The following is a 25265-nucleotide window of genomic DNA, read 5'->3' on the forward strand; positions in this document are numbered from 1 at the left end:
AATGCATTTTCCATTAATTAAGAAAATGCTTTAAAGTGACTCACCTGAAATGACGAGAAAAAGCACTTTAGGGGGGGATTACCAGAGTGTAGGTTACAGGTGACGAATTTGAGGACCTCTGTGACAGCCCCACAGCTGTATAGGTGCTCTGTGAAGGCCTCATCTCTATCCTCCATTGCTGAGGATCCCATGTCAATGGCTAGCAAAAGAGTGAGGCATGAAATGTTAGTTATTTCATTCATTTGGATATGCAATGTAGTTTGTTGAGGTTAGTGCCATGATCAAAGATACAACGGCGGGGATTTGAACAGACAATTCAATATTGGCTGCTGTCACTAACCTCAAGGCTATTGCCACCTCATGAGCCCTGATTATAACATGGCTGTAGCAAAGATATTAATAACCTCCATTATTATGGAGATAATCAGACATGCTCCATATGAAATAGCCTATTCATTTATTTAGAGAACTAGCCTAATATTTGCCATCCATCTATTGTACCTAGAGGTTCTTCTTTAGAAAATTGTCCAATTTGACTGAGATTCAAATTCTGTGATTGCATGTTGGAACACAGGCCACTGAACCGTTCACCTACATGTTATCAGTTTAACGTTTCATTCCCTTTGACACCGACCCAGTCAGTGTAATAAATTAGCTGACTAGGGAATCGTTTTTAGGTTGGTTGACAACATGTACATTTTTAGTCACAGCCTGGGCAGCTAGCTATATCATTGCATAGAACATACCTGACTGAGCTGCTACGCTAATTATGTTGCTAATGTTGTTGGAAATCGGATAGCCAGCTAGCTACCTAATTAGCTAGCTATTACTCCTAAGATTTTCACTGCGACGATTACATACCAAATGCTTTGTCGAAATGAAATGTTTTGCTACGTTGATGACGGTCATGCCCTAGTACCAACGGACACTGAAGGGGCACGAGTGGTTTGTGCTCACCCGGCTTCTAGCTGGTCCAGTCTGATAGTCTTGGTGGCGTTCCAGATAATCTTCACCAGATAACGTAACTTTTTATGAATTTTTAAGTATTTATTTCATCAAAACAAGCACATACAGGCTTCATAATTCATGTTAACTGATTAATATTATCTCATAGAACAAAACTTATAGGATCTCATTAGCCTGTGTTAACCTAAGACCTTATTTCAGGCTTTTATCCCAAAACCCCATTCTTTCCACATTCATTTTAGGACTAGCCTACAAGCTGGCGAACTCTATTGTCCTGCGCCCCTGGAGCAATTAGGATTAAGTGCCTTGCTCAAGGGCACAACCACTGATTTCTCACTTTGTCTGCTCAGGGATTCGAACTAGCGACCTTTTCAGTTTCTTGCACAAAGCGTTACCTGCTAGGCTACCTGGCACCCATAATGATCCGATCATAAAAAAACTACTATCGCATGTGAATGGATCTAAGACTATTTACATCTGTTTTAGATCTCTGTAAACATGTAAGAAGTGTTTATGGTGACCAGTGAGCTGAGATAAGGCGGGGCTTTACCTAGCAGAGACTTGTAGATAACCTGTAGCCAGTGGGTTTGGCCACGAGTGTGAAGCGAGGGCCAACCAACGAGAGCGTACAGGTCGCAATGGTGGGTAGTGTATGGGGCTTTGGTAACAAAACGGATGGCACTGTGATAGACTGCATTCAGTTTGTTGAGTAGAGTGTTGGAGGCTATTTTATAGATGACATCACCGAAGTCGAGGATCGGTAGGATGGTCAGTTTTACGAGGGTATGTTTGGCAGCATGAGTGAAGTATGCTTTGTTGCGATATAGGAAGCCGATTCTAGATGTAATTTTGGATTGGAGATGCTTAATGTGAGTCTGGAAGGAGAGTTTACAGTCTACCCAGACACCCAGGTATTTGTAGTTGTCCACGTATTCTAAGTCAGAGCCGTCCAGAGTAGTGATGCTGGACAATGACAATACGTCATATATCGTCAATGATACTAGGCATATGTAGCATTTGTTAAGTCATTAACAGCTATTGTTTCAATTCAACTCAAATTAAACAATCAAGTGATAGATTTGAAACAAATGCATGTCTGTGATTGAACAACCCCATGCCATGATTAGATAGTGATAAAACACACAAATCTCTTTCATCATTTCTTTAAACAATAAAAGCTAATTTACCAATACTTCTGAAAATGGATATATAGCGTTTTTGAATGAAACTCTTCATTTACTCAACCTTAAAATTAGTAACACATCCATGGCCACATTTTGAGGTTGCTGTAATGATTCAGTTGAAATCGGAAGTTTACATACACTTAGGTTGGAGTCATTAAAACTCATTTTTCAACCACTCCACAAATGTCTTGTAAACAAACTATAGTTTTGGCAAGTCAGTTAGGACATCTACTTTGTGCATGACACAAGTACATTTTCCAACAATTGTTACAGGCAGATTATCACTTCACTGTATCACAATTCCAGTGGGTTAGAAGTTTACATACACTAAGTTGACTGTGCCATTAAACAGCTTGGAAAATTCCAGAAAATTACGTCATGGCTTTAGAAGCTTCTGATAGGCTAATTGACATCATTTGAGTCAATTGGAGGTGTACCTGTGGATGTATTTCAAGGCATACCTTCAAACCCAGTACCTTTTTTATTGACATCATGGGAAAATCAAAAGAAATCAGCCAAGACCTCTACAAGTCTGGTTCATCCTTGGGATCCTTGGGGCATCCTTACCACGTTCATCTGTACAAACAATAATACGCAAGTATAAACACCATGGGACCACGCAGCCGTCATACCGCTCAGGAAGGAGATGCGTTCTGTCTCCTAGAGAAGTACCTACTTTGGTGCGAAAAGTGCAAATCAATCCCAGAACAACAGCAAAGGACCTTGTGAAGATGCTGGAGGAAACGGGTACAAAAGTATCTATATCCACAGTAAAACGAGTCCAAAATCGACATAACCTGAAAGGCCGCTCAGCAAGGGAGAAGCCACTGCTCCAAAACCAGCATAGAAAAGCCAGACTACAGTTTGCAACTGCGCATGGGGACAAATATCCTACTTTTTGGATGTCCTCTGGTCTGATGAAACAAAAATAGAACTGTTTGGCCATAATGACCATCGTTATGTTTGAAGGAAAAAGGGGGACGCTTGCAAGCCGAAGAACACCATCCCAACCGTGAAGCACGGGGGTGGCAGCATCATGTTGTGGGGGTGCTTTGCTGCTGGAGGGACTTGTGTACTTCACAAAATAGACGGCATTCATGAGGAAGGAAAATATGTGCATATTTTGAAGCAACATTTCAAGACATCAGTCATAAAGTTAAAGCTTGGTCGCAAATGGGGCTTCCAAATGGACAATGACCCCAAGCATACTTGTTGTGGCAAAATGGCTTAAGGACAACAAAGTCAAGGTACTGAAGTGGCTATCACAAAGCCCAGACATCAATCCTATAGAACATTTTGTGCAGATCTGAAAAAGCGTGTGTGAGCAAGGAGGCTTACAAACCTGACTCATTTACACCAACTCTGTCAGGAGGAATGGGCCAAAACTCACCCCACTTATTGTGGGAAGCTTGTGGAAGGCTACCCGAAACGTTTGACCCAAGTTAAAAAATTAAAGGCAGTGCTACCAAATACTAATTGAATGTATGTAAACTTCTGACCCACTGGGAATGTGATGAAAGAAATAAAAGCTGAAATAAATAATTATCTCTACTATTATACTGACATTTCACATTCTTAAAATAAAGTGGTGATCGTAACTGACCTAAGACAGGGGGGGTTTTATGTCAGGAATTGTGAAAAACTGAGTTTAAATGTATTTGGCTAAGGTGTATGTAAACTTCCGACTTCAACTGTAAATATCTTCTTATGTAATAATAGAAAGTGTACATGCTCAAGATAGCACACAAAGGTCACAGGTCTGTGGAGATCTTCACAACTGCTTTAATAATACGAGCAGAATCCCTTGCACTATGTACTTTTAACGTAATTTCAATTGCAATCCAGGCCATTTTGGTTGTGCTATTAGACAAAGTACAATGACATTAAATTGTTGTAAAATACAAAATATCTGACATTGTATTCCTATTTGAACCTTGGGCTAGATTGTATCAGATCCACGCTAGCCAACACCTGAATAGTGTTTTTTTTTGGCAGTGTCTGAGGTGGACCTACGTTAGAGCTGTCAAATCCACAAGCGGCTCCCGGCATTATACATAAAGTGTGACATTAAGAGAAATCAGCTTTATTTACAAGTTCGAACACTAGCACATGAGATGTAATCTACACCTCAATTAGACCTCTATTTTGAAGATTTTGAAATGTAAGTGTCCTTATTTCTATATAGCCTACACTTTCTTTTTCTGAACTTCTAACATGAGTGGGACGGGTGTGGCTTTGTAACTATGATCACACGAGCAACCACTTTGATTTGACAGCTCCACCTCCGACACTGCCAAGCATCAGCTATTTCTTGTTAACGCTTGATCTGATCCAGGGCTTTGTTGTGCTTTTAAATGGTTGAAAATGCAGTAATAGCACATGTTGATGACAACTAAACCATAATCCGACATTTCTTTATTGGAATTTGGTTGTGCTTTTAGATGGTTGAAAAAATAGTAGTAACACATTGGGAATTCAACAAACTTCTGTCTGTCTTTTTGAGTGGGTGAATAAAGGTTGAAATGTCATTGATCAACATCTCCAAATAATACCCAAATGTCCACGTTGAAATTACGTGGTGTGTCCAGTGGGGCCTCTCTTCCATTTGCAGATTTGTTCTTGGGGGCACCCTTCTTAATAAGGTAGGCGGTACTTTACAGTTGCACACAATTATCATGAGTATCATGACATAATATTTCAGAGTGGCATAATATTGTGTTTATTTGCCTTTATGTGAAGTTTATGTTAGGTCAACTCAGATTGACTTAAGGAAAACCTTTTAATTTCAAAGAGCGAAGGGTGTCAACAGGTGCGACAGGAAAGCTACTGGCTGGCGTTGGTGTCATTTTTAAGTAGCCAGTGTGTCTTCATCAAGGCCCTAATGGAAAGAAAACTGACCTTTTGACTAATACAATCCTGATGCAATGTGCTAATGACAAAGTCTCTCAAGAGCAAGGCTGCATCTGATCTTGAAGGTTAGAGATGAAACATTGCAAGAATTTACAATAAGTCATATGAGTTTTATCACTGTCCAGTTCAACACACAGCTGGCAATGTGCAGGAGGAATATTATGGGAAAGGGGTGGGGGTTTCACAGTGGATGTTTTATTGCCTTTTACGCACCTCGTAAATCACAGACATTTTGTTTTCTTTCGCAACCTTGTTAATCCTTCACAGAGATGAGATTACTCATGGCTGGCAGTAATCCAATTCAGGGGTATTCAACAATAGGAAATCTTATTAATGACCTCTGAAGTCACTTTAACATCTGAGCAATGGTTTGTGTTATAGAGACAATCTTGTCAGTTAAGTTTGGCTACCTGCAGCCTACAGTGGCACCATCTTGGCAGGCCAGTAGATGCCCAGGTAACCTGCGGACATACAGTATGATTCAGTTCCATGATTGTCTGATACCTACCTGTACATACTACCTCAACTAACCGGTGCCGCTGCACATTGACTCTGTACCGGTACCCCCTGTATATATTGTTATTTTTTACTGCTGCTCTTTAATTACTTGTAATCTCTTATTCGTATCTGTATTTTTTGAAACTGCATTTCACTGTAAGGTCTACCTGTTGTATTCGGCGCATGTGACTAATACAATTTGATTTGATTTGCCAGAGACTTAATCGTGTGTGATCGTGTTTGTATGACAATGTAAAAATAAATTAGGTATTGGATGGTAAGGATGAGGGTGTTATGTTTTTTTCATTTTTGGGGTCAGGTGGAGAGAGCAGCGGGTGGGATTGAAAATGGAAAAAAAAATGTGTGTACAACTGTATAACTCCACATTTGACTGTTCATCTTTATGTCTTCATAGAAATAAATGACAAAAAAACGAATTTACTACCGTCCAACACCAGAACACATCCTCATTTGTTGACTGCTATGAATATTTAAAGAAATATGATGTATGATTGCTCCTAAAAATAAAGCCACACTGAACTTTTCATTTTTTACATTTTCTGAAATTAACATGAAACTCATACAGATACTTGACCAAATTGGACATGTGACTTAGTCACTTTAATCTGAAGGAGATTGCTCATAATGAAGTAATACATGAAGCCAACGTCCTTTCTGACTCCACGTTCCAACAATGATCTTTAATCTTTTTTATTCTTATGTTAGTTATTTATGAGATATAATGCATTTCTACATTTTGATATTTTATATATGTTTTGAGCAAAGCTCAAACACAACACTTTTTGAAAGACTACTGTGGGAAAACTGTTTTCTCTTGCAACCATCACAGCCCTGAATTCCAAACAGATGACTGCAACCAAGCTTAGCAACATTTGTTATGGGCCCTTCTTTGATAGAGTATATGAAATAGCAGTGGGGGGCATTAAGTGTCCAACCAGGTAACCAGGGGAAATAAGCAGGGGGAATGTGGCACACATTATGAAAGAGAGCAAGAGGCTGTATGAGATATTGGGAGTGAGAAAGAAGGGAGGGCAAAAAGGAGAGAAGAGGCAGGGTGAAGGGTGAATAACTGGACCTACAGATGTAGGATCTTAATTTGCCCTGTATTGTCTCAGTGAAATAATCCCGCAGCAACAGGAGTTGAACGTTTAGTCCATAAGGTTGCTTGATTGGTGGTTAAGCTATAAACTGGCCAAAATTAGACGACATGAAAAGTGCAATACTGTTAATATAGCCGTGTATTAGTGCAGGTTTTCAGTTAATTTATGTAAATCAAAAAGCTCATCTGCATTTCCTACAGTGCAGGAAGTTTTTCAGCAACCGAAGAGTGATCAAATTAAGATCCAAAATCTGTAGCAAACAAAGGTTTATAGCTTTCTATGTAGACAGTTAGAATTCTATAACCAGAAGTATTCCAAAGAGTTGGACTACCCTGCCATCTAAAGGCCACATGATTTTAACTTGAGCTAGAACAAAATAAGAGTCTTGGAGTCTGTACTTTATGTGTGTGAACCATCTTCCTTAATTTGTTGGGATGTAAGAATCTCACTTGAAATAACTCATATTAAATGTGTTGTTGACCATAACTGTAAAAAATCCCTTTATTGTCTCAATTAACATGGTCATCAAAAAGATGATTGTTCAGGTATTAAAAAAAAAAACTAGCTTTTTTAAAAATGAAACACAGTGATATATAATAACAGCTCAAATATAATGTATATTTGTTAGTATAATATTTTTGGGTTTTCCACATAGCAAAGTCACAGCTCAAACATAAAGTATATGTTAGTATCACAGGAGGCTGCGGAGGGGAGAACGGCCGGAATGGAGCATATGGAATAGCATCAATTACAGAAACCATGTGTTTGATGTATTTGTTACCATTCCAATGATTCCACTCCAGCCATTACCACAAGCCCGTTCTCCTCAATAAAGGTGCCACCAACCTCCTGTGCTTAGTATAGTGTTTTCTTTTCATTTAGAAAAGTACATTTAGTTAGCTGTTCTTATTCAAGTGGTGGTAATAAGCATTGCTCGCTCACTCACTGCCTTATCTGTGTTGGCCACTCACCGAAAGACTTCCAAAAGAAGGGAAGGGGAACATCAATGTCCATCTTTTTCAATGTTACTCTTATGTATGGAGCTGTGCTTTGCGATGCCTGCTCCATTAGGTAGATCAATTCATTGAGTCCCCCATAAAAGTGAGACTGGAAAAAATCGACAAGCTCCTTGAGGTCATTGTTCACACGATCCACTGTAACCTCATTATAGATTTCCTGGATCTTTATTTTGGCAGTATCTTTGTACTCACCAGCTTTAGATTTTGTTATGTACATGTCACGCTCAAGAGAACGCAACATTTTCTTCAGGTCTTGTGTCTTCAGAGAGGCGATGAACTCTGCTGCCCTCTGGAAACATAGCTGCAGGAGGTTATGAACTTTATGGATCAGGTCCTCCAGACTCACGTCCTCCAAGTGTCTCACTACCTTGGTCATCTCATCCTGGATGGCACTCACGACAGACCTCAGGTTGGCAACAATCTTGTTTCCGTTGACAACTACATTGCTACCAGGGATTGTTAACTGAACGCCTTTAATTAAACTTTCAATTATATCAGTTATGGTCTCCATGACATTTGAGAACCTTTGGGCAGCCCAGCCAATGGCTGCAGACACAGAGCGACTGGCCCTCTCGTAGAGCTCCTGTCCAGAAAGTCTCTCCTCTATTCCGGGCAGAGCAAAATTAGTCTCACGCAAGAACGTAAGAACACTGTTAAGCAGTTCAGTGATGTCGATAGACGGTATACTGTCAGCTGCAATCCTAAACATCTCTCTCATAGAATTCTGTAGTGTATCAAAACCCAATGGGACCTCATGATAGGCTCTCTCAATGATGTTGGAGGCAGAGTTCTTCAGCTTAATGGAGGCACGGTTTACACTGAAGCCAAAGTGAGCTGTGTGATACTTGTTTATGAACTTGAGCAGCGCATCTGTGATGGCAGGCATCCGCTCTTTGAGCCCTTCGATGGTGTAATGCATGGTATTCATGTTCCAGGCAACCTGGAAACTTAACTTCTCAGAGTTCTTCAGAGTGGCTTTGACACTCACAATGTCCGTATCCTTATCAGGGCTAGACTGGATGGATAAGGAACAAGTAAGAGGGGATTAGAATTGTTTGTCTCATTCCTTCAGTATAAACACTGATTAAGGCAACAACAACAAAAAGCTATGTATTGTGTCCATAGAAAATAACGTCTTGAAAACTCTAAGCTTTCAGTTTGACAATTTATAGGCAGAGGTGTGTAGTATGCATATAAAACAAGTTCCAGTAATTCAGATGTGTCTTACCAGGTAGCGACTGAACACTTTTCCGTACACTTGTGAAGGTGACCTCCAAGTAAAAAGGAATCCGAGGAAACCAATCGATGGGGAAGCCATGGAAGTGGTGATGCCATCCTTGCGGGAAGCATAGCGGAAGCTCACATCAACAAAGGTTGGGCTGGTGATATCCACATTCAAAGTATGACGAGATACACTGAAAGATAAAGGACACTTGGTTAGATTTTTATGCGATTATGATCTGTCTGTTGGGGAAAATCTGGGCTGAAAGGTAGAAATGTACAGGATGTCTGGGGCGGCAGGTAGCCTAGTGGTTAGAGTGTTGAGCCAGTAACCGAAAGGTTGCCCAGGTTCCCCGTTCTGCCCCTGAACAAGGCTGTTCCCCGGTAGGCCATCATTGTAAATAAGAATTTCTTAACTCACTTGCCTAGTAAAGTAAAAAAAATCTAATTATATTGTGGTACTTACATAGCATCAGGAGAGACTTGCCGTTTCATCCTAAGAAAATAGATTACATTTAAATCAGAAAAATATGTTGTTATCTTATTATTTGGTAGCGTTGTATTTTCGAAAGCATCAGTCTTACTTTCATAACATATTTTACCTGAGATTTTGTGAGAAGACATGCTGCCAGTTGACATTTATGTCACTGTGAACCAAGTTGCATTTCCCATTCATGCGGACTGCTCCGTTCTCAAAACGAAGAGTGGCGGTGGCTGCAGGGACAAATATACAAAAATAAATGTAAACCTGAAAGTACTTGGAGGAAGTAATCCAAAGTAAAAAAAAATAAATCTTACCATCGAGGTCATACTCCAGGAAGATCATAGTGGAGGTACAGATGGACTTCAGTGAAGTGACAACGTTGGACTCCTTGTTTTCCAGGTTTGCAGTTGATGTCACATTGTAAATTGGGGATAACACCTTCACAGTGGTGGAAAGGGCACCAAAGGCTGGGATAAACACACTTACAGGCAAGTTCAGGGAGATTTCAGGGATTTCAATCTTCTGTTCTGAGATGGTAATGGTTGGCATTTCAAAGTTGGAAATCTGACTAGCAATCTCATCCAAATTAATGGTGTGCTCACCAATGGTAATAGACTTGGAGAAGGTAAATGATGAGATAATGATTTCATACTGTGGCAGCTTCACTGACAGGAAGGACATTCTGTTCTGTAGCAACTGTATATCAATATCAAAACGGGGAATTTCCACCTTGGGCAGACCAGGCAGCATGATGTCAAAGCCAGTGGTGCTTATCATCGTAGGGATCTCCAAATTCTTCAAATCAATTGAGAAGGCTGGCACATGGAGAGTGGTGAAGGGTACATCAAAAGCTGGAACATCGATGACAGGTGGCACTGAGACCTGATCTGGGAGATCAATATTTTGGAATCGCATGTCAATCGTCCTTACAGCCTTTGGGATCTCTTTCACCCAGCTAGGCACTGCTAGTGTCAATTCTGGGATATTGAAGGTGACCCCATTCTCAAATAATTTGGATGGTAAAGTGAAAATTAGTCCCTCTTTGTTCTTTGTGTAAACTACAGTAGTGGACAGATTGAGGAATTGCATTTCATCCATTCTGGAGACCTGCTCTAACTTAAGCACATCCCAAATAGTCTTCTGGTAGACAGGGAGCCGGACAGACTTCAGGAAAGCAAGAGATCCTTCCACAGATTCAGCAATATCTATCTTCACTTCAGCCTCATCATTTGACAGAAGTAAGTCACAGGAATGTACAACAGAGGCAAGTTGCTCTCTGCCACTCCAGCTGAATGTCTGCTTATCTGCAGCGATGGAAAGATAACATTTCTGATCCACTCCTGCGTCACCTGGAAGATCCATGTAATTGAATGGCTGGGTTGCACCAATGTCTACCTTAGCTGTCACCGTTGTTAGAGGAACAAAGTCTAAGTTTGCTTTAACAGAGTGCTTCCCATTTGTATCAAACCCTGCCCAAACAATGTTAACCATATTGTTGCAGGTGTAATTCAAAGTTGCATACACACGCCTCAGAGATGCCTCAAGAGCTAGGTTGTCATTGATGTTCAGATTCAATATGGTAACCTTATCGTGAACAAGGTTGGAGTCTAGGTCAGTTTTCACTGTGGATCGCAAGCCATTTGCGTTTAGGTAAATGTTAGCCTCGTTGTCTATAGCTCCATAGTAAACAATCCTTTTTACTGTTATGTCAGTTTTTCCTTTGGTAGAGGTCTCCAGTGAGACATAAGATGTAAGTCCCTCCAATGCCAAGTTTTGATCAATGTTCCCCTTGCCTACAGCCTCAATCAGTGGCATATTAAGCATGTATTTTAGTTTAATCTTGGAGGCTACATTTGGTTTCGTCTTGGTATTTCCAAGAAGTTCCTGACTCAATTCCAGACTCACAAAGGGAAGGTTGACTCTTGCAACAGTTGCCAGAATAGCTTCCATGTTCCTTTTAGAGAGACTAACAGTACAGTCGTGGCTGCCTTCTATGTTCTTGTGCTCCCAGGACAGAGCAGTGGCAAGTTTTAAACCCCTTGACCTTGTCAAGCTGGTAGACCCGTCAAGTTTACCTTTTAGAATATCAAACATAGAAGTTGAGGAAGCTCCAAATCGGGCAACAATGTCAGACTGGTTATAGAGGCCTACATTAGCAGTCAGGGTAATCACAGTGGACTTGAAAGAGAAATCGCATGTCATGTTGCCCATGGCAGGGATCATGATGTTGTTCTGAATGGCAGGTAGTGTGAATGAGGGAAGGGTCAGCTCACTCAATGTCTCAGGAATATGTAAGACTGGCAGCTCCAGAGATGGCAGCACCAGGGTATAAGATGGCACAGAAAAACCCATTGTTGGAACTTTAAAACCTGGTGTACTGACCTCCTTAGGGATGAAAAAGCCAAATGCAGGTAACTCTGCTCTGAAGCTAGAGACTTCAATATGCAGGATGGGTATTTTGTATCCGGGGACTGTGACAAACCTGGGAGGTTGGTTGGATGTGTCAATCTTATATTTGTCAAAATGTGTCTTGGCTTCATTGTAAGAGGTTGTCAGAAGGTTTACAAGTTTGTTTCTCCCTAACTCAAAGTGAGCCCTAAAAATGTCCAAATTACTAATTGCATTGTAGAAGGGTTGTAGGTCATAAGCAATGGTGTGCATGTCAGGGTTCTTCTGATACTGAAGCTTTAGGTTCATTTCAAATGATTGCCTAGGGGTGGTTAGAAGTTCCTTGAGGCCAGCATGCTCCCAAAGAGAAAGTTCTTGAATGTGAGGTGTTTTCAATCTAAGATAAGGCACTGTCATCTCAGGGATGGTGAGGGGAACGGTCAAAAAGTCAACATTGGCTTCACCGTTCATTGCTGCATAGATTCCAATGTCTTTCTGATTGTTGTCCATGGTGAAATTATGATAGTACTTGTACTGATTGAATCGAGCTAAGCCAGCCCAGTAGGCGCGCTGCATTTCAGAGTTAAGTATCACACCAAATTCATTTTGGAGATCAAACTTTCCTGTGAGTGTCAATGGGAAGATAACCTTTGAATTTCCTTCGTTTTTGCAATCTAGGACAATCTCAAAAGGACGGGCCAAAAATTCCAAAGTGTTAGATATGGTTCCACTCATTCTTCCCATAAGCTCTGCATTGTGGGAGGCTGTCAGTGCAATCTTTAGGTCTCCCACATGGGCATCTCCATTTAAAACCACAATACTGCTCTTGACGAAAGGAAATTCTGTCTCAGCCCTGGCATCAACAGTGAAGTGGCTGAAAATGACAGATTCAGCATTCATGGTTTGTTTCATTTTCAAGACCTTGCTTTCAGTTTCTCCAACAAAGGTTAATTTCGCAGTGATAACATTGATGTTGAATTCTAGATTGTTTTTGTGTGTGCCTTCATCTGAGTAGTCTTGAATGGACCACTTTCCATTTCCTTCATTTCGAACAGTCACAGAAATAATACCAGATTCAAGACTGGCTGCTGCAGTCTGGGTCATGGTGGCTTGGCTTGAAGTTTCAACAGCTGGGATGTTCAAGTTGTGGCTGTAGGTAGTGTCTATTGATGCAGAAATTCCATTCTTTAGGGACAGTGCGATGTTGTTCACCAGATCAGCTGTGTACATCTCAGTAGTGGCCTTAGCAGTGGTCTTTGCTGTTGCTTCTGCAGAGGGTGCGCTGAAAGTCAGTGATCCCTCGTGATCTATAGAGAAGACCATGTGGGTGACATTCACAGTCTCAGTAAACACCAATGTTTCCATCTGAGAAGCTTCTAGACGAGCAGTGGCATCCAAGGAGTAGTCAAGGAATTCACAGGCTGATTTGGCCTGAGAAGTAAGCGTGGCTGTGAACTTGGAAGTCTCTGGTGCATCTCTATTCAAATTAATTGTTGTTGAGTTCTCTAATGAGGCTACTGTCACAAGAGTGTAATGGGGGGAGTTCACTCTAAACTCGCCATAGAGCTTGCCAAAAGCAGGAATTTGAACTTCAGTGTGGACCTGAGGGAACTTTAACTCCGGAATTGGAAGCATTGTGATTTCAAAGTTCTCCAGATTCAACTTAGGGAGGTTGATGGCTGGAAGCTTGATCTCTAAAATAGTTATTTCTGGGAAGGTCAAGTCTGGGAGGTCGGATAAGTAAAGTGCTCTCAAGTCTCCAAAGATGGCCTCGGGTGGAGGCATTGGAACCTCATATTCTCTTACTTGGTCGATGAATGCAATTATTTGTTGTTTGATTTCCTCAAAATCTATGTTCATGGCTGGGACAGTGTAAGAACTCAGGATGGTGAACTCAGGGACTGAGATTTGAGCCGGAATGCTTATGTCCTGCAGCCTGTTCAGGTTGATTTGGATGGCGGGAATTACGAGGTCAGTGAGAGGCACTACAAAAGAGGGAATCTCAACATCTGCTGTCTTCAGTGCATCCAGAATACCATCCACAGCCTGACTGATCTGGTTTAATATATCTTGGTCCTCAGCCACCCTGCGGATTTCCTCAATCAGTTTGTTGAACTGAACAGAAATGTAGGCAACCATGTTCGTATAGGAGTCACTTGCCCTTTGCAGATATATGAGTATCTCCTCTCTAATGTTCATGCCATCAACTCGATCTCTCATGTCTTGAAGGGCTTGCTGCACAATCGTCTTTATATCGTTGAAGGCTGTAGTGTCAATCACATCTTTCATCATCTTCACGACTTCTGCAATTCTTGTCTCTTTGAGTTGTTCCAAGTATTTGAAGATAGAACCCTGGATCTTTCTAACAAATTCTCTGGAGGCCTCTATTTTTTGTGCAATTCCATAGGCTTCAATCTGATTATTAACATAACTTGTTAGTTCACTGATCTTCTGGTTAGCATCATCAACAAACGCATTGTAATCAAATTCCTTTATAATCTTGATGACTGAGCAAATGTATTCCTTTAGCTCATCAATGCTTTGCTTGAAGTCAATTGATTTGAACTGATTTACAGACCCATCCAGTAGTTGCATAACGTTGTCATACATGACTTCAACGTCTATAGATTTCAAAGCATCAACCAGTGACTGCACAGTTTCTTGGATTCTGAATTCCTTGATGAGTACTACAGTCTGATCCATGAATATTTCAAATCTCTTGTCAAACTCATACCTGAGAAGCAGATCTCTGATATAAGAATACATAGCATTGATTTTGTCTGCAATTTCATATTCTTCAATCCAGTTGACAATTACATCCTTTATAGATTCAAGGACCCTGGCCATCTGCTCAGTGGGAATCTTAGCAGTTAGCTGCTCCACATATTTAGCAAAGTCAAAGTTGATTGAGAGGGTGTAGTCCCTCAGATTCTGGAAAAACATTGTGACATCAAAGGTCTCAATAACCTGTTTCAATTCACTAATTTTATCTTGAAGTTTTTCTTTGATTCTAAATCTACTATCAATGTCCCCCAACCAGGCAACACTGCTGTCTCCTAGCTTCTGTAGATCAATCTGTCTGATGACATCCTCAATTGCATCAATGACTATGACAATTGTTTCTCTGATATTAAAATGGTAATCAACATCCTTAAGCATATTACTAATTTGTGAGAGGACATTTGAAATGGCGTCTGACAAGTCTCCCCTCTCAATGCTGCCCCTGACTGTCGCAATCAGGTCTCTGATTTTGGTTGCAATATCAAATAGTGTTTTTTCAATGTTCACCTTAAGATTCTCCACAGAGGCTTCCAAGTCCTCCAGTGTCACAGCATACTCTTGTGTCAAAATAATCAGTTTCTCTTTGACATCAGTCACTTTGTTCTCCAAATCAATCTCTGTCATGAAGTCACTGACTTGCTGCGGAAGATTGTCCAAATGGACTCTTAGCTCACCAATTAGCTGGTTAATGTCTAAGCTGATGATATAATGTTGCATGGCCTCCAGAGCACTGACTACAGCAGTCTTGAGGAGATCAAAAGCAGCAGGAAGGCTTTTAATGAAGGGAAGCTCAATGATATGTGAGTTACTGTTCTTGTCATACTTCAGGAAACCGGAGACACTGAATTCTTGGTTTTCCTTCTCTGACCTTTGGTCTCCACACACTCCAGCCTCATTTAAAAGGTTTGTAGATATTATTCCCTCAAACTCAATTCCAAGCATCTGAGCATTGTTGTAAGTGCTGACGTCTTGATTATAAGCGTGGTTGTCAAACTTGGATTTAGTTTTCCAGGTTAATGACTGTTCACTGGGTGTTAGAAGACCATCAAACTTGTTATCCAGGTGAGCAGCAGATTCCCAACTCTCCAGCATATGTGTGGTTGTGGCCTGGCAGTCATGTGAGTAAGCAAGTGCAAGAGGCTCTGCTTTAACAAGCAATTTGCTATAGAGCTGCCCAGTGTGCTTCCCAAACAGGTCCACCTCACCATCACTGTTGATTATGGCATTGACAGTGACACTAAATGGCAGTGCCAAGGTACGAATAGTGCTGACAAAACGTAATGATTCTGAGTTTATCCTTGCCTCACAGTTAGACTTGGAGGTCAGTCCTGCAATCTCAATTTCACAGTTGTGGCTCATCTGTGCATCCATTATCTTCCCAGTTGTACTACACTTCAGAGCGCCAGCTAGGTCAGCATAGTTTAGTTCATAAGTGTGTCTGAGCTCATGTTCGTCTCGGTAGGCTCCTCTTAAACTTCCACTCAGGTCCAGCTTGGTAGGCTCCATTTTTAACTGGCCTTCATTGTTCATACGGACGTCAAAGAGCTTGAGATAATTTTTCATGTCAATGGAGGTAACAAAAGGCTTCACGTCAACCTTTATATCATGCTTGTAGGAGGCGTCCTCACAGATGGAGTTATCTGTCTTAGAGCGGAAGGCCAGGGTCCATAATGTGAGAGTCAGACTATGGGTGTTTTCTGTCTTCATGTTCTGCAGAGATCCCTTCATGTTGTTGGAGAAGATTAAACCCTGCCTGTTAAATACCAGGTTTGTTGTACTTCTTGCGTTTGAATCATAGGCGTTGCCTCTGAAGGCACTGCCTAGAGAAGCCTCAGTACTTGATATTCTGCCCTCAAAGCTTAGCTCGGCTCTGCTGTCTTCAGCCATTCCTTTGGTCGTGGAGGTCAGGGAGGCTCCACTACTATCTATGCCCCCATTGTAGATGTTCTCAAACGTCAAGGGACTGCACTGCAGGCTGTTGGTGCCACTGGTAACCAGGCCATTTCTGTTCACTGACACAGTGGCCTTATGCAATCCACGGCCTCCTTTAACGGTAAGGGAGCCTTCAGAGTTGACTTCAAGACCGTCCATGTTCAGGGAACCTGTGAGAAGGGAGTAAGCCTGGTTTGTTGCATCATCAGCCTGGGACTCAACTCTCAGAATGATTACCTCACTGGAGATTCCAAGTTCAACTTTGTTCTTAAGTATATTGCCCAGGGCATTGGAAACAGCATCACATTTTAGAGATAGTTGGCCATCCTTGTACTTGAGCTCTGCCACATGCTTGAGAGCATCGTCCTGCACATTGGTTTTGGACACAATGGACAACTCGTCATTGGCATACACTCCCTTGATCATGTTCTGAGCCTGGATAAGTGGGGAGTTCACCCGCAGATTGGACTCTCCTCTTCCTTCTCTATCGAGGGGGCGAATGGCATAGTTATGTCTGTAGGTGGAGTCGGCTTTCCATGAGCCCACTCTGATGGTTCCATCCAAGCTACCATCCCCTGTGACCTCTTCAGAAGTGGATTCTGACATTGCTGAGTAGTACAGAGAGGTCTGCAGGCCCAGAGGACTTGAGGCTTCAATTTTGTAGTTGGCCTTAGCATTCAGTTTGTCTGTAACGCTCAAGGTTTCAAAGATACTGAAGCTGGCATCGATGAAACTGTGGCTCAGGGACCCGTTGACTAGGTACTTCAGATTATCTTCCACTGTTCCTGAAATCATGCCTGTGCCTTTATGAAGACAAAAGGAGATTAAACCAATGTCATTATATAAACAGTGAAATATGGTGATCTTCTATGTACTTAAATGTATGTGTGGAAAATATACAGTGCATTCGGAAAGTGTTCAGACCCCTTCCCTTTTTCCACATTTTGTTAAGTTACAGCCTTATTCTAAAATAGATTAAATAAACAATTTTCCTCATCAATCTACACACATTACCCCATAATGACAAAGCAAAAACAGTTGAACATTTTTTTTCCAAATGTATTACAAATAAAAAACAGAAATACATGATTTAAATAAGTATAAATAAGACCCTCTGCTATGAGACTCAAAATTCAGCTCAGGTGCATCCTTTTCCATTGATCATACTTGAGATGATGCTACAACTTGATTGGAGTTCCTCTGTGGTAAATACAATTGATTGGACATGATTTGGAAAGACACACACCTGTCTATATAAGGTCCTACAGTTGACAGTGCATGCCAGAGCAAAAACCAAGCCATGAGGTTGAAGAAATTGTCCGTAGAGCTCTGAGACAGGATTGTGTAGAAGCACAGATATGGGGAAGGGTACCAAAACATTTCTGCATCATTCAAGGTCCCCAAGAACACAGCAGCCTCCATCATTGTTAAATGGAAGAAGTTTGGAAGCACCAAGACTCTTCCTAGAGCTGGTCACCCAGCCAAACTGAGCAATCTGGGGAGAAGGGCCTTGGTCAGGGAGGTGACCAAAAACCCAATGGTAACTTTGACAGAGCTCCAGAGTTCCTCTGTGGAGATGGGAGAACTTTCCAGAAAGACAACCATCTCTGCAGCACTACACCAATCAGGCCTTTATGGTAGAGTGGCCAGACTGAAGCCACTCCTCAGTAAAAGGCACATGACAGTCCACTTGGAGTTTGCCAAAAGGCACCTAAAGGACTCTCAGATCATGAGAAACAAGATTCTCTGGTCTGATGAAACCAAGATTTAACTCTTTGGCCTGAATGCCAAGCATCACGTATGCAAGAAACCTGGCACCATCCCTACGGTGAAGCATGTTGGTGGCAGCATCATGCTGTGGGGATGTTTTTCAGCGCAGGGTCTGGGAAACTAATCAGGATCGAGAGAAAGATGAACGGAGCAATGTACAAAGAGATCCTTGATGAAAACCTGCTCCAGAGCGCTCAGGACCACAGACTGGGTCGACGGTTCACCTTCCAACAGGACAACGACCCTGAGCACACAGCTTATATAAATAAGGTATTTCTGTTTTTATTATGAATACATATGCAAACATTTCTAAAAACCTGTTTTCACTTTGTCATTATGGGGTATTGTGATGTCATTATGGGGTATTGTGTGTAGATTGATGAGGGAAAACAAACCATTTAATCCATTTTAGAATAAGGCTGAAACAGATCAAAATGTGGAAAAAGTTAAGTGGTCTGAATACTTTCCGAATGCACTGTACATTAAAATATAGCAGCGACCAGCAATGAACGGGGTTCACGGGATGACAGAAAGGACACAAGATCAGTTGGATAACACAGCAAACTGCAAACTCTATCATGTAGGAACTATCTTCCTTTATGTGCAATCAGTGAAACATTACCATGTTTATCTCTCAATACCACAAGAATGACAAAAGTGAAGTTTAGTCTAGCGCTGTAGGTTGTTATCTTTGATTGCAGCAGGTAATCATTCTTAAAGTCATTACTTAATGTACTGAGTTTATATATCAATTCTGGAGTCAATTTGACTAATGGTTAATGTTAAGACTTGTGAAATAGTTTCAGCCTTAGTGTATGGGTATATTGCAGTCATCTTTGAATTCTGGGACTTTATTTTGTTAAACTCATTAGAGATTAATGTGGTAAGTCTATGTACCAAATATGGTTTTGCATACAAAGGTGAAGACTAAAGTGTCTTATTAGGAATTTTCAAATCCGACTTCTCTATTGTGCGGTCTATGAGTTAAACTGCAGCACCAAAGTACCGAAGCAAGACTGTAGGTGTGGTCAAGAAAATCACTACACAAATATAATTTGAAATACTGTATATCTTATATGACAGCATTAAATACAAAATCTGGAGTGAATCTTGGTTCATGAGGAGAAGATGATTGCAGATGATTTTGAGCATTAGCGTTGCATATGCAAAGAATTTGTTGTTAAAAGTTTCCTTGTTTTTTGAGATATCAATACCAAATTCATTGTAGTTCATCTTAGGGACGTCCATAATAGCGATGACAAGTTTCAAGTTCAACAGCCACTGTGGAGCTGATTTACTGTGGTTTAAATGGACACATAAAATCAGATTTGTCAATAACTCAGGCATATTTTGATCAATGCCTTAGCTTTTCTCAAACTTAAGACAAAGTTAAGACATGTACCATGGGCCTACATTCTACATTTGGTGTCATTTGGTCGTATGGTTCATGAGAAGAAGATTTTCAAAGTATTTGTAGCATATTTTAACATATGTGCTAATATGCATCTACTGGTATACTGTGTACATCTTTGAATGCATCAACGTTATTTTCTTAAACTCTTTAGGGACTTTTGTGGTGAGTCCAAGGCCCACATTTTGAATGAATCTTAAGTTTAGTCCATGAGAATACGTTTTTTTTTTCGGATTAATTTAAACATTAGCATTACATATTAAAAAAAGTTAATTGTTAATAGTTTTCTTATTTTTTAAGATATCAATGCCAAAATGTAACATAGTTCATCAAGGTAACGTCTCTGATGACCCCAAGAAAACAGGCCATTGTGGAGTGGATTTATAAAGGATTTAGATAGACATTTAAAATCAGATTTCCTGATTTATCAATAACTCAGCCATCTCTTAATCAATCACTTAGCTTTTCTCAAACTTAAGACTAAGTTAAAACATGTACAATGGACCTACATTCTACATTTGGTGTCATTTGGTGTAATTTGGACTTGGTTTGTGAGAATATGTTTATTTATTTTTGTCCAAGATGGAGGAAAATCGATCCTGATGGACCTTATGGGTCCTTGAGGAAAATTTGTTCAGCATGATGACAGACAACTACATACAAAGTTTCAAGACTCTAGGTCAAATGGCAGGGGATATGAGAGTTTAAAGGAAAACTACACCCAAAAATGATCTTTTGGTATTTGTTGCATAAGTCCATTGTTGATATAGACCCAAAATGTTTTGCATGTCAGCAATCAAGTTCTCAAGATATATAACTTCCAAAATACAGAAATACAGGCGGAATGATGCATTGTACATCATACGATGCTGCGTTTTGCATCATATGATGCAAAGTGCATCATACCAGCGTCATCTATAGGCCAATCAGTTCAGTCATTTTTAACAAAGTTGCTCATGGCCTCTAGTTTCTGTATCCCCCCCCAAAAAAAACAATTACCAATCTATGCTTGAGTTATTTGACCATGTCAAGGAAAAACAAAATGTAAGAATAACAATAGGTTACAGAGCTTCACTATGAACCCCTAATGAAACATGGAAAGATCAGCAAAGTTTACCTTCAAGTCTGTAGGCGAGTGGGCTGACAGGAGACTGAGCCTTGACTTTAAAATGAGCAATATAGCTGGGAACATCAACAGTGTTGTTGCCCCCGGAGATGGATCCCTCCCAGTTGTAGAAGTTGCTGTTTACTTTGGAGGTCACCTCAGCAAGGCCAAGCAAGGGCAGCACGATGTCAAAAGAGCGAGGTATGGTGAAAGTTGGGATTTGGATCTCATTGGCAGGAACCATCCAACCTATTTCAGGAACATCAATGGCAGGAATGGACAGGGTAGCGGGAATGTTTAACTCCTCAGAGGATTTTCCTCCCAAAGGCAAAACAAGGGAGATTGCCATTTTGTTCTGGTTGAACTCGTATCTGAATAAACTGTCACTGTAGTAAAAACAAAAAAGAAAGTGACAAATTAATTAATTGCTATTAGCGAAGAATTTATCCTGATTTCCCCTTACACGTTGCCATTATTACATTTAATTGTATCTCCTGAATTGAATCAAATCAAAGTTTATTTTTCACGTGCGCCGAATACAACAGGTGTAGTAGACCTTACAATTAATTTCTTACTTACAGGCTCTAACCAATTGTGCAAAAAAGGTGTTAGGTGAACAATAGGTAGGTAAAGAAATAAAACAACAGTAAGACAGGCTATATACGAGGCTATAAAAGTAGCGAGGCTATATACAGATATCGGTTAGTCAGGCTGATTGAGGTAGCATGTACATGTAGATATGGTTAAAGTAAATGGAAAGGATTGACATGGAAATACAGTGCCTTCGGAAAGTATTCAGACCCCAAATGTATAAACAATTATAAAAATAAATACCTTATTTACATAAGTATTCAGATCCTTTGCTATGAGACTTAGAATCAGGTGTATCCTGTTTCCATTGATCATCCTAGGGATGTTTCTACAACTTGATTGGATTCCACCTGTGGTAAATTCATTTGATTGGACATGATTTGGAAAGGCATTCACCTGTCTATTTAAGGTCCCACAGTTGACAGTGCATGTCAGAGCAAAAATCAAGCCATGAGGTCGAGGCACAGATCTGGGGGTGTGTACCAAAACATTTCTGCAGCATTGAAGGTCGCCAAGAACACTGTGGCCTCCATCATTCTTAAATGGAAGACGTTTGGAACCACCAAGACTCTTCCTAGAGGTGGCCACCAGGGAGGTGACCAAAAACCCAATGGTGACTCTAACAGAGCTCTAGAGTTCCTCTGTGGAGATGGGAGAACCTTCCAGAAAGACAACCATCTCTGCTGCACTCCACCAATCAGGTATTTATGGTAGAGTGGCCAGACAGAAGCCGCTCCTCAGTAAAAGGCACATTTCAGCCCGCTTGGAGGTTGCCAAAAGGTACCTAAAGACTCTCAGGCCATGTGAAACAAGATTCTCTGGTCTAATGATGAAACCAAGATTTAACTCTTGAATGCCAAGCATCACATCTGGAGGAAACCAGGCACCATCCCTACGGTAAACCATGATGGTGGCAGCATCATGCTGTGGGGATGTTTTTCAGCGGCAGGGACTGGGAGGCTAGCAGTAATAAAGCCTCTCTTGAAAAAGCCAAACCTTGACCGAGAAAATATTAAAAACTATCGACCTATATCGAATCTCCCATTCCTCTAAAAAGCGGTTGCGCAGTAACTCGCTGCCTTCCTGAAGACAAACAATGTATATGAAATGCTTCAGTCTGGTTTTAGACCCCATCATAGCGCTAAAACCCAAATTGGTCTACATGGGCATGTTCTGGCCTGGTTTAGATCTTATCTGTTGAAAATATATCAGTTTGTCTCTGTGGATGGTTTGTCCTCTGACAAATCAACTGTAAATTCAGTGTTCATCAAGGTTCTGTTTTAGGACCACAATTGTTTTCACTATATATTTTACCTCTTGGTGATGTCATTCGGAAACATAATGTTAACTTTCACTGCTATGCGGATGACACACAGCTGTACATTTCGAAGCCACAGAATATAAGGAAGTGGATGGCTGCAAATGTTCTACTTTTAGACTCGGACAAAACAGAGATGCTTGTTCTAGGTCCCAAGAAACAAAGAGATCTTCTGTTGAATCTGACAATTAATCTTGATGGTTGTACAGTCGTCTCAAATAAAACTGTGAAGGACCTCGGCGTTACTCTGGACCCCGATCTCTCTTTTGACGAACATATCAAGACTGTTTCAAGGACAGCTTTTTTCCATCTACGCATCCTTAAAAAATCAGAAACTTTCTGTCCAAAAATGATGCAGAAAAATGTATCCATTCTTTTGTCACTTCAAGGTTAGACTACTGCAATGCTCTACTTTCCGGCTACCTGGATAAAGCATTAAATAAACCTCAGTTAGTGCTAAACACGGCTGCTAGAATCTTGACTAGAACCAAAACATTTGATCATATTACTCCACTGCTAGCCTCTCTACACTGGCTTCCTGTTAAGGCAAGGGCTGATTTCAAGGTTTTACTGCTAACCTACAAAGCATTACATGGGCTTGCTCCTACCTATCTCTCTGATTTGGTCTTGCCGTACATACCTACACGTACGCTACGGTCACTAGACGCAGCCCTCCTAACTGTCCCTAGAATTTCTAAGCAAACAGCTGGAGGCAGGGCTTTCTCCTATAGAGCTCAATTTTTATGGAATGGTCTGCCTACCCATGTGAGAGACGCAGACTCGGTCTCAACTTTTAAGTCTTTATTGAAGACTCATCTCTTCAGTAGGTCCTATGATTGAGTGTAGTCTGGCCCAGGAGTGTGAAGGTGAACGGAAAGGCTCTGGAGCAACGAACCACCCTTGCTGTCTCTGCCTGGCGGGTTCCACTCTCTCCACTGGGATTCTCTGCCTCTTACCCTATTACAGGGGCTGAGTCACTGGCTTACTAGAGCTCTTCCATGAGGCCCTAGGAGGGGTGCGTCACTTGAGTGGGTTGAGTCACTGACGTGATCTTCCTGTCCGGGTTAGCGCCCCCCTTGGGATGTGCAGTGGCGGAGATCTTTGTGGGCTATACTCGGCCTTGTCTCAGGATGGTAAGTTGGTGGTTGAAGATATCCCTCTAGTGGTGTGGGGGCTGTGCTTTGGAAAAGTGGGTTGGGTTATATCGTGCCTGTTTGACCCTGTCCAGGGGTATCGTCGGATGGGGCCACAGTGTCTCCCGACCCCTCTTGTCACAGCCTCCAGTATTTACGCTGCAGTAGTTTGTGTCAGGGGGCTAGGGTCAGTCTGTTATATCTGGAGTATTTATCCTGTCTTATCCGGTGTCCTGTGTGAATTTTAGTATGCTCTCTCTAATTCTCTCTCTTTCTCTCTTTCTCTCTTTCTCTCTTTTTCTTTCTTTCTTTCTTTCTTTCTTTCTTTCTTTCTTTCTTTCTTTCTTTCTTTCTTTCTCTCTCTCGGAGGACCTGAGCCCTAGGACCATGCCTCAAGACTACCTGGCCTGATGACTCCTTGCTGACCCAGTCCACCTGGCTGTGCTGCTGCTCCAGTTTCAACTGTTCTTCCTGCGGCTATGGAATCCTGACCTGTTCACCGGACGTGCTACCTCTCCCAGATCTGCTGTTTCATCTCTCTAGAGACAGCAGGAGCGGTAGAGATACTCTGAATGATCGGCTACGAAAAGCCAACTGACATTTACTCCTGAGGTGCTGACCCGTTGCACCCTCGACAACCACTGTGATTATTATTATTTGACCCTGCTGGTCATCTATGAACATTTGAACATCTTGGCCATGTTCTGTTATAATCTCCACCCAGCACAGCCAGAAGAGGACTGGTCACCCCTCATAGCGTAGTTCCTCTCTAGGTTTCGTCCTAGGTTCTGGCCTTTCTAGGGAGTTTTTCCTAGCCACCGTGCTTCTACACCTGCATTGCTTGCTGTTTGGGGTTTTAGGCTGGGTTTCTGTACAGCACTTTGTGACATCAGTTAATGTAAGAAGGGCTTTATAAATACATTTGATTTGATTTGGCTAGTCAGAATTGAGGCAAAGATGAATGGAGCAAAGTACGGAGCGATCCTTGATGAAAACCTGCCCCACGGTACTGAGGACCTCAAACTGAAGAGAAGGTTCACCTTCCCACAGGCCAACGAACCTAAGCACACAGCCAAGACAACACAGGAGTGGCTTTGGGACAAGTCTCTGAATGTCCTTGAGTGGCCCAGCCAGAGCACGGACTTGAACCCGATCGAACATCTCCGGAGAGATCTGAAAATAGCTATGCAGCAACGCTCCCCATCCAACCTGACAGAGCTTGAGAGGATCTGCAGAGGAGAATGGGAGAAACTCCCAAAATACAGGTGTGCCAAGCTTGTAGCGTCATACCCAGACTCAATTCTGTAGTCGCTGACAAAGGTGCTTCAACAATGTACTGAGAAAAGGGTCTGAATACATAAAACCTGTTTTTGCTTTGTCATTGTGTGTTATTGTGTGTAGATTGATGAGGGGAAAAAAACTATTTAATACAT

General features: G+C 41.4%; 1 protein-coding gene across 1 annotated transcript in view; it reads right to left on the bottom strand.

Annotated features, from left to right (window-relative positions):
* Nucleotides 1–7152: 7152 nt before the first annotated feature.
* apoba (apolipoprotein Ba) overlaps nucleotides 7153–25265 on the bottom strand; it is a 37586-nt gene continuing 19473 nt past the window's right edge. The window contains exons 24-29 of the mRNA XM_021585085.2: nucleotides 20803–21176; nucleotides 9718–17307; nucleotides 9522–9633; nucleotides 9386–9415; nucleotides 8927–9113; nucleotides 7153–8713 (exon numbers count right to left, since the gene is read on the bottom strand). Of these exons, the coding sequence (XP_021440760.2) occupies nucleotides 7622–8713; nucleotides 8927–9113; nucleotides 9386–9415; nucleotides 9522–9633; nucleotides 9718–17307; nucleotides 20803–21176 (9385 nt within the window). The 3' untranslated portion in view covers nucleotides 7153–7621. The remainder of the gene's footprint in view (nucleotides 8714–8926; nucleotides 9114–9385; nucleotides 9416–9521; nucleotides 9634–9717; nucleotides 17308–20802; nucleotides 21177–25265) is intronic.

Source organism: Oncorhynchus mykiss, chromosome 25 (assembly GCF_013265735.2).
Source record: "Oncorhynchus mykiss isolate Arlee chromosome 25, USDA_OmykA_1.1, whole genome shotgun sequence".
NCBI classification, from domain to species: Eukaryota; Metazoa; Chordata; class Actinopteri; order Salmoniformes; family Salmonidae; genus Oncorhynchus; species Oncorhynchus mykiss.